Below are 9,442 nucleotides of genomic sequence, written 5' to 3' on the forward strand. Positions count from 1 at the left end.
ATGACAGATCCAGACAGCTCCTACCGCCCTCGTTCCCCCGATTTCTCCTCCTTCCAGCCTGCCTACTCCGCCCCCGTCAACACCGCCTACCAACCGCCCGCGCCATATCCCCTGGCCAGTCCGATCGCCCAGCGCGCTTCCTACGACGCTTCTCCGTTCTTCTCCCCACAGTACCAGCAGCGGCCTCCCGTCGTCAACAGCCGCATTCCGCAGCAGTACGTGCCGCCGTCTGCTCCCTACGACGCCAACTCCGACATGTCTCGTCGCACCACCCGGTCATCTACCGCCGCCCAACAGCAGGCCCAACAGGGACAACAGGCCGTCTTCGAGACTCGCATCCCACCTGCCCCTCCGGCGCAGCCAGTGGAGCCGCCGAAGCCCAAGCCCTGGGATGGAATCGAAGTCAAGACCAAGTTTCCGGTGGCGCGCATCAAGCGGATCATGCAGGCCGATGAAGACGTGGGCAAGGTGGCACAGGTCACTCCCGTCGCAGTGTGTACGTATCTGTCTGGATTTTCCCTTTTCTCGAGTTCTGTTGACTGACAATCGGTCCAGCGAAAGCACTGGAGTTGTTCATGATCTCGTTAGTCACCAAGGCTGCGAAAGAGGCCAAGGATCGCAATTCCAGACGGATAACAGCCCTTCACCTGAAGCAGGCCGTCGCCAAGGACGAGGTCCTGGACTTCCTGGCCGACATCATCGCCAAGGTGCCGGACCAGCCGGGCAAGAAGGGCGACGATGACGGCAGCGATCACAACGAGGGGAAGAGGAGATCGGGCGGAGGACGGAGGAAAAAGGAGATCGATAGCGACGACTTCTAGCCTCGGACAATCAGTCCTCCACTTCGGTCTCTATATAATCTTCCTTTTCCCGCTTGTATCGGATCTCGTGCAGCTGGATTCCGGGATCTTTTAAGGGTGATGATAGATATCGGATGGGTTGCATAGGCGCGTGGGTTCTCTGTGATGTTTTTCCTAATGGCGTTTGCTTTCTGGTTGCGAGTAGTCTGGGACTGGGCTTCCTGCATCGTGTGCATGTGGATATCCTCCCTCCACATTTTTGTTTTTCTTTCTTGCATGTTTGTCTTAAGATTCTGGAGTTGCAATGTCTGGTTTGCGCCATGTCCTGCAAACCGGACAAATGAAGACGAATGGGCTGGACCTGGTCGTCATTGCAATGGTTATGCTTCATGCCATCCTTCTCTCTTCGTAATGATCCATCCAATGTAGGCCAAGTTGTCTGTGTACATACTAGTAACTACCTACCTAACGTATGCGTACTCCGTACATAGCTAGGTCGGTATATGGCTGCCAGACACGTGACGGTACCTCGTGCTTCCCGTGACTGCAACTCAGCCTTTTCCGCTTTGGGGCCAGCTGTCTCGCGGTGGAGTCGGAGCGCGTCTCTTCCGTCCAGCGATCAACGGAGTTGCTTGACCTGCCTTTCCCCCGCGGTGGTTGCTGGCTCCGAGAAATATGCTGCCGGCGCCGAACCATGGACTTTGTATGACCCCAGAAATGCAAATCGCAGGCTGCCAGTTTTGAGAAAATGGTGGACGAATGCTGATTGTCTTCCCCAGTGGTCACGTCTCATTGGCGGTTCCCGCTCGCTATCCTCCCGATCCCCCCGAACGACCTCCCCGGCTGAACGACTGGCGGCGTTCAAGCGGACATGCAATACACTGCAAGTAAGTTTGGAGCTTCATTTCTATTCCTGCCTGTCCTACTGTCTGACAGGGAGCCTGGCAGCAAATCTGGCGGACGAGTAATGCTCCCACCGAGCTGGCCGCTACCATTCATGCCCGCAATTGCATCGACCGCCTCAATGCTGTCCTCAGCGACGAATCGCGGGGTCCCGCGCCTCATCCTTGTCTCGCCTATGCCTCCACATCGCAGATCTATGTGACGGTCACGAAGCTGGCTCTGACCTACCGGGATGAGGACTTGATTGCCTCCGCCTCCGTCTTCTTTAACACCCTGATCGACGCTGAGGTGGACGGCATCGTCGACAGCCGGGTCTTTTCGAGAGCTCTGATAGATCTCGTCCGGAGATCGGGATCGGCCATTGAGGATGTCGAAGGGAGACTGGTAGAGCTGTTGTTTGGCGTTGCGAACAACATCCGTCTGCAGCCCAGGATCTTGCCCGCCTGGTTCGCACCCAAGCAGTCATCGAACCGGGAGCAGCACCCCATTACGGCGGAAAAAGGATTTGCTGGGGCAACCAGGAAGGATGACTTTCCTCTCTTTTATCTGCTTGTCGACTATGTCCATCGCGAGGGCCGGGCCGGCGACTTTGCCCGGACGGGTCTGCTCTACTTGATCGAGACGGCAACACGGTCTAAAGACTTGGAGAAATGGCTTATAGAAAGTGACTTGGCCACGCTTATGGCAACGGGTTTAGGTGCTCTATACAGTCAACTAAGCAGGTGGGTAAAGTGATAACTCCCTGTTGCCGTTCCGAGCTGACGTCGTCTCTAGGCACTTATCTTCGGCATTAACAGAGGATAACATGCCTACGATCATCGCCCTGTCTGACGAAAGTAGTTCCCGGGCTGCGGTCAAGCCCTACATGGGGTCAGACATGGATGCGTTCCTTTCCTATCTGCTGTTCTGGCAGGATACCATCGACCATTGTCGGTCCGCCGAAGTCAACGATACCTTGTTGGACCACTTTCAAGTGCTATTTTTGGAGCAGCTTCTGTTCGTCACTACTGGTTTAACTTTGATGGCTTCAAGGCCGTACTGACTCTGCCACAGCTACCCCTCTCTCCTCGAATCATCCGACGTCGAAGGCGGCTCAACGTCGGCAGTCCTGACGTATCTTCACCGAATGTTGGAAGTGATCGACCAGCCGGAACTGATTCATCGCATCCTCCATTATCTGCTCGCCTCTCCATCCGATTCACAACCGACTGTCGATGCGGCACCATCTCAGAAGGATATGTCAGTTAGCCGGAGAAAGTCCTTGGACCTGCTCGCAGCGTTTGCGGAGGAGGCTGCTAAACCGTCCCCGTCTCTCTTTAACCTGGTAGACTTGATTTTAATGAGCATCAAATCGCAGAACCGAGAGACCGTTGTCGCTACGCTGAGGCTGTTGACGGTGATCTTGCGCAGGCACCATTCCTTCGCAGGATCGTTGATCAAGACGTGTCCTCCGGTCCGGGATACCCGGCGGACGGTGGGCGCGTTGAACGCGGAATTGCGACAATTGCTGTCACTGGCCACCTCGATTGTTGACGACCCTTCCATAGACGCATCGTACGACAATTACCTGAGAGATGCCGCGCTGATTGTCGAGTCTCGCCTATTTATTGCTCCCTCGCCGGGTACCAGCGTTGCGGACGGACCGGCTGACCGACCGCTGGATGTCAGAACGGACGATCTCATCTTCAAGGAGCTGCTGAGCTTGTTGGAAAACTTTTTCACCAACAGTGTTGTGGTAAACCTGGCGTTGACGGAAGTGATCACCAGCCTTGCCTCTTCCAACTTGGTGTCTCTTGATGGCTGGCTGCTTGTCGAGCCGTCCAACTACGAATACAAGGCGGATGCAACGCCGCGGTCGCGGGTTGTGTTCTCCGAGCCGGATGGCAAGACAAAGACGCCCGAGTCAGGCATTGAAGATCTTATAGCAGTTGTCAAGCAAGCGCACGCAGAGCCCACTTGGTCGAGCGAGAACACACCTCCGATTCCGAAAGTCCTGCGGCGGCTGGTCGGATATATCGCACAATGGCGACGTGATATGCCCGATTTTGACGTTCTCGTGGCTGCACGGCGGGAGCTTCTTCACAGTGATGACCAAGCAGGCACCGACCGATCGGCCAATGCGTCTCGACAGCCGTCCGAGCCTCCGACGACGCGCACGTCTATGGAACGTCCTTTGCAGCGTAACGCACGGGCTGAGTATGAGTCCGGTTCACCGCGGGGACGGAGTACACGGCCTTTGGATGAGGGTCCATCTTCGATGTCTCCGCGCAGCGTCGGGTCACCTTTGCGCGAGGCCGCAACCGACTCGCGAACGCCGTCCAAGCCGCGGCCCGTTATCGCTGAAGATCTGCGTCGACGGCTGGCGACGCAGTTCTGGATTGACAGCACGGGTCGGTTGGTGTCTGAGGAGGGAGCTAAGGTGGTTGACGGCGAGCCTGCTGGGGATGCATCTCCAGAAGCGGCTAGGAAGGTGACGCTTGGGCACATTCTCACTAACGCCGTGATCCTGCAAGAGTTTATCTTGGAGCTCACTGCACTGGTGCAGGTGAGGGCGACATTGTTCGAGGAGGCGGGCTACCTGATGAATCCGACAGTAGACAACTTACAGCTGCAAGAACTCTAGATTGTCCCTTTGCATGGTTGTGTCCGTTATATACCCTTGTGTTAGCTATCTTATTGACGTTTGTATTCAGCGTAACTCTAGACTTGTCTATGTCTATCAGGTTTAGGAAATCCAAACGCACTCACAATACCTGAGCTTCTTATTTAGTGCATACAACTTTGGTCAAGTAAAGCCATCAAGCCAAGAAGAATCAAGGATATTAATTTATTATCAAAAAAAGCATACTGTCAAACCATCAAATATCATATGAGATTTGCTATTATCTCTGGCCTAGGTTCGATTTATTATTCTGCATGCATGTACGAAGGCAAACAATCGCCATACGCAGAGAAAAAAAAGATCAAAAAAAGCAATCAAAAAAAAGCATTAAAAGAAAAAGGGCAGAAAGAGAAGTGCAACTCAATACTAAAGTTCATGAATAATCCCTTTTGAACTATTCTCCTGAAGGTCCCCTGTCTATATCGCCTATAGTTTTCCTAATATTCGTAGGAGTCACGCTATATACCTTAGTTTATAAATCCTTATCTTAGGTATCTACTTTGATATCTTGCAGGACCGTAACCCATACGAATTGATGATGAGCGAGTACTGATTCGTAATCTCCTGAGACCTCCTAGGAGTGCAGAAGAAGAGTCACATTTGATTTTATGATCCTTGACAGGCTCGACCAAACGAACCTGCAGCAGATATAAATAAATAAATAAAACTCATCCATTATTCGGTCTATACCACCAACTGGGTATTTGTTTATTTATTTATCAAACTACTTCTACTCGATACTAGAATAGTATAGTTCTTCTTGATGCACAGAACAGGATGAATGGCCTAGGCTAGGCATGTTCTTTGCATGTCAGGAATCTCGCATATAGCATACATACTGATACTGGCGAGAAGAAAAAAAAAGACAGAGTATGATGTTGAAGATGACCATTGCAGAGACAATATTTAGTTGTAAGGGTACAAGGCTTGTAAAACCCTCTCTCTGTTCCATTCTGCAGATACACCAATAATGAACCACTCCACGGCGTATAACACCACATGATAAACAACAACATCGCCTACTCCTGCAGGTGAAGAACAAGGACAGTGTCTTGTCCAGACAGACAAGAGGAAGACGAGCAGAGCTGTCCAGCAAGAAATACGTTAATATATACAATATGGCCTCTTAACTGGAAATGGGTAAAAGACACATACATACATAACATAATAGCTAAGTAACGCAGATATATAAATAGCAGAATCCACACCACACTACTAGAGATATTGATTATAAATGCATTGTATTTACCTTATTAGGTATTAGGTTATTAGTTCTATATATGTTAGTCTAGCAGCTTTAGACCATTAATAAAGAAGATTATTTCCTTTTTTTTTTCTTGTATTTTTCGTTTTAAAAAAAAATACTATTACAATACAATAAGATTTCTAATATCCCTACTTAAGAGACGCATATTAAATTAATAGCGAAGATTAGTAAACTAGATGTATCTTTATTTAGTATCATCTACCTAATCTATCTATCACACTAGGATACGGCGTATACAATAAGTAGGATGTATGCCTACACAAACACAAATCGCACATGGACATGGACATGGCGTGGAAAGAAATCCGTCTATTCTTACTCCGTAATAATTCTTCTGGTCCAGAACACCGTGGACTGGTTGCGCTGGGTTGGCGTTTCGCGGCTTAAGCTGTTGAAACGGCTGGCGTCAACGGCGCCGAGGCTGACGTGCTTGTCTTGCAGTATCCATTATTTGTTCGGAAGGGCGCTCGATACGATACGGCATCTGGTTTCCGATGGATCTAATAATTAGTTAGTTAGATTAGATTATATTATAGGTATTATTACCTTCCGCGTTTATTGTTTTGACTATATATAGATACTGTAGCTGAACATCACATCTGAATCCGTCAAACAAGTCAACTAACATCAATTACCCATCCACACAGATAAAGAAATACTTCAAACATGCCCACCAAAGACAGCAATAACCCCCTACGAGTCCTCATCGCCGGGGCCGGCATCGCCGGACTCGCAACAGCCATCGCCCTGAGAAGGATCTCCAACATCAACGTCGACGTACAACTGTACGAGCGAGCGAGGGAGTTGAAGGAGATAGGGGCTAGTATAGCGCTGAGTCCGAATGTAAAAACCAGTTTTCTACTCTAATCTATTCTCTTCTATTTTTTTGTTTTTTTTTTGTGCTGACTGCCTGCCTCAGGGTCTACGAACACTCGAAAAGCTAAGCGTGCACAACGCTCTAGACGACGACGTAGCGTTCAGAGGACCGAGTGGGATTCCGATGATATATCGGTTTGTTACATAAAAAAAAAGAACTATTTGAAATGTTTGCTGATGGAGGTTTGCAGCCACTGGAAAACAAGCCGCATCGTCAGCTACGACTCCTTCGTCAACGTCCCGCTGCGTCGGCATCAAACGGCCAGATTCCATCGTGCGCATCTGCACCAGGCACTGCTGAAGCATGTCCCTAGGGACATCATCCACCTGGGCAAGAAGGTCGTTCGCGCAGAGGTCCGTGATGAGCGGGTGGTTGTGTTTTTTGCTGATGGTACGAGTGCGGAAGGCGATGTGTTGATTGGGGCTGATGGGATTCGTTCTGTGAGTACATACATAACCCCCTACCTAGATTGAGTAGCGCTGACATCAAGCTTGTAGAAAGTCCGACAGTCCTTTGCCCCAGACCACCGGTTGCGATGGACAGGCAGGATCTTCATGCGCTCTACGTTCGATGCCTCGCTGGTCGAGGGCAAAGTCCCTGATCTGCCGCCTGATTCGACCCATTGGGTGTGTGCATACACGAAATCATACTATACCTTCTATACCTACCGTCTAACTTGATGCAGTGGGGCCCTCGAGAGAATTTCTTCGCTTCAAAGCTCGGTACGCAATCATCTGATTGAAGACTTTAACCCGCTTACTTTCTTACTGATAATACGTAGGCAAAAACCAATTCACCGTCGTAGGCAGCTACATCGACAAACGCAGTCCAGAAGAGCTAGAGAGACAAGTCTCATGGGACCAGGAAGGCGACATCAAGTTGCTGCGGGAGAGGTACAGAGTACGTAGAACATAAAACATTCCCGGTCGAATCTATACTTAATCATTGACTATTACTTAGAACTGGAACCCCACCGTCAAAGCCCTCGTTGACCGCACTCCCTACACCCGCCTCTATCCCAACTATGCGGGCGATCCCCTTCCCACATGGACGTTCGGATCCCGCGTAACGCTCGTCGGGGACGCGGCGCACACTCACGGCGGCGCCTTTGCGGCTGGAGGATCGCTGGCGCTGGACGATGCGTATGCTCTGGCATTGGCATTTCGACACGTTTTCGGCTCTGCGTCGTCAGCCAACGTACCACTCTCACCTGCTGCAGCTATCAGCAAGGCACTGAACGTNTACGGACCAAACGCGCCGGCCACATGCAGAGCGACTGCTGAAGATCGTCCTGGCTGGCATCGATAAAGCATCCGCCGAGCAGACAGCGGCGCTCACAGAGGAAGAAGAAGAGGACGCTGCACTCATTGCGAGAATGACGAATCGCCCTGATACTACCTGGTTGACGGAGCATGATGTGGAGGAGGCGTTTGCGCGTGTTGTGCAGGCCAGAGAGGAAGTACAGAATCAAGACCAGAGACGGGTTTCGACGATAGGACAATCTGATTTACGCGAGAGTAAGCTCTGAGATCCAAATTGCACTGCTGTAAGAATTTAAGAAGATATCATTATAGGAAGTCGACAAGGTGTACAGTACATTAGGTATCAAGGAGGAGCAATGAGAGGAAGGGTTAGAATAGTATTAGTAGTACTATGATGATAATAATAATGAATTTATACCTGATTTTACACACAGGTCTACATGTTTCTATGCACGATGTTCCAGTTCTAACTCCCCAACACAGGAAAGAAAATAATGGATGATGAGTCATGCAGTCATTAAAGTGTCTGTAAGTATTCTAAGTAGTCAAGTAGCTATGGATAGTCCTTTGTGTAATGAAAGGATAGTCCACGTGCCTCGTTAATGGACCTTCCACATGTGATGGCGTGGAGGATCCAAGTACATCGTAGGGTGTGGCCGTCCATGTCGCTGTACGCGACAGTGAATGCAAAGATTAGGGAAAAAAAATGTCGAAAATAGTAGAAACCATAGAATATAGTAAATATCATGTCGAGAACGGTCTCCGCTATGCCTTCCAGCTTGTATATTCTCATCTGTTTTGATATCTGTGGTTGACACGCGGCAATCTGTTTATTCAATAAATACAGTGTACCTAGGATCTTTATTCAAGGTCATCCCTGGCTACAATGTTTTCTTGTTGCTCTGTTCTGGCTCCACATTTTGGAACTAGTGTAGAAAGCCAGCAACATGCCGCGTTAAGGGTTGTCTGTACTGATATATACCCTTGTCAGCTTAGCGGGTGGTATAAAAGGGATCTCAAGCCTGTTCTTGATCATCTCCTGGTTAGATAGTCGAATTCTGGTATCGTCTCGTTTGAAGACCTTTCTTCCTGCAATTTTGAAGATGTACGATACTTTCTACTTAGATAGAGTCTATCTAGTGACATCCATCAATATCCACAAGAAGAAATGTAATATCAAATTTGTCGCGACTGGGTTCGCACGGAAGTTTGTGTTCAGCGTGTTCCACTGGATGAAAGCAAGACACTAGCACATGGCTTCTCCCTGAGTCGTTCTAATACTTTTTCACGGAGAGCTGGCAGGGGATCATCAGGAAACTCATGGCCTTCATGCTTTTCGAGTGCAATTTCCTGAAGCTTACTGAAGTCCCACTTAAGCCCTCATGACTGCAACTTGTGCCCAAGGCATCAATTCGAAATCTGTCCAAGGAATTCGTTCAAATCCAGAGCGGGGAGTAAATATTAATGCTTGCAAATCGTTGTGGGTGTGCTCTGCCTCGACGAAAATTAGGCATGACCCAGCATCATCTTCCAAGTTGAAGTCCTCCTCCTTAGGAAATTGCTGGGAAGTGAATACAGCATCCCAGACAGATTGCAAGATGGGGAGGCAATCCATAACTGCAGAATGTTAGCGCAAGAAGCAGAATAATTGGCTAAGGTTCAAAAACCTAG

At 49.5% G+C, this 9,442-nt stretch overlaps 3 protein-coding genes across 3 annotated transcripts; all 3 read left to right on the forward strand.

The window, feature by feature from the left end:
- T310_10159 (CCAAT-box-binding transcription factor (Eurofung)) lies at positions 1–821 on the forward strand (the record flags this gene model as incomplete). The annotated part of the gene is made up of 2 exons (XM_013467415.1): positions 1–496; positions 556–821. 2 exons carry the CDS (start codon positions 1–3, stop codon positions 819–821), a joined length of 762 nt encoding a protein of 253 aa, XP_013322869.1.
- Positions 822–1,211: 390 nt separating this feature from the next.
- T310_10160 (uncharacterized protein) lies at positions 1,212–4,326 on the forward strand (the record flags this gene model as incomplete). The annotated part of the gene is made up of 5 exons (XM_013467416.1): positions 1,212–1,225; positions 1,315–1,687; positions 1,737–2,425; positions 2,478–2,699; positions 2,757–4,326. The coding sequence occupies 5 exons, from the start codon at positions 1,212–1,214 to the stop codon at positions 4,324–4,326; spliced, it is 2,868 nt and encodes a 955-aa protein (XP_013322870.1).
- Positions 4,327–6,298: 1,972 nt separating this feature from the next.
- T310_10161 (uncharacterized protein) lies at positions 6,299–7,817 on the forward strand (the record flags this gene model as incomplete). The annotated part of the gene is made up of 7 exons (XM_013467417.1): positions 6,299–6,475; positions 6,552–6,643; positions 6,700–6,949; positions 7,007–7,135; positions 7,195–7,231; positions 7,291–7,409; positions 7,470–7,817. 7 exons carry the CDS (start codon positions 6,299–6,301, stop codon positions 7,815–7,817), a joined length of 1,152 nt encoding a protein of 383 aa, XP_013322871.1.
- Between the last annotated feature and the right edge of the window lie 1,625 nt (positions 7,818–9,442).

This window comes from Rasamsonia emersonii, assembly GCF_000968595.1.
Source record: "Rasamsonia emersonii CBS 393.64 chromosome Unknown ctg1118621762407, whole genome shotgun sequence".
NCBI lineage: Eukaryota > Fungi > Ascomycota > Eurotiomycetes > Eurotiales > Trichocomaceae > Rasamsonia > Rasamsonia emersonii.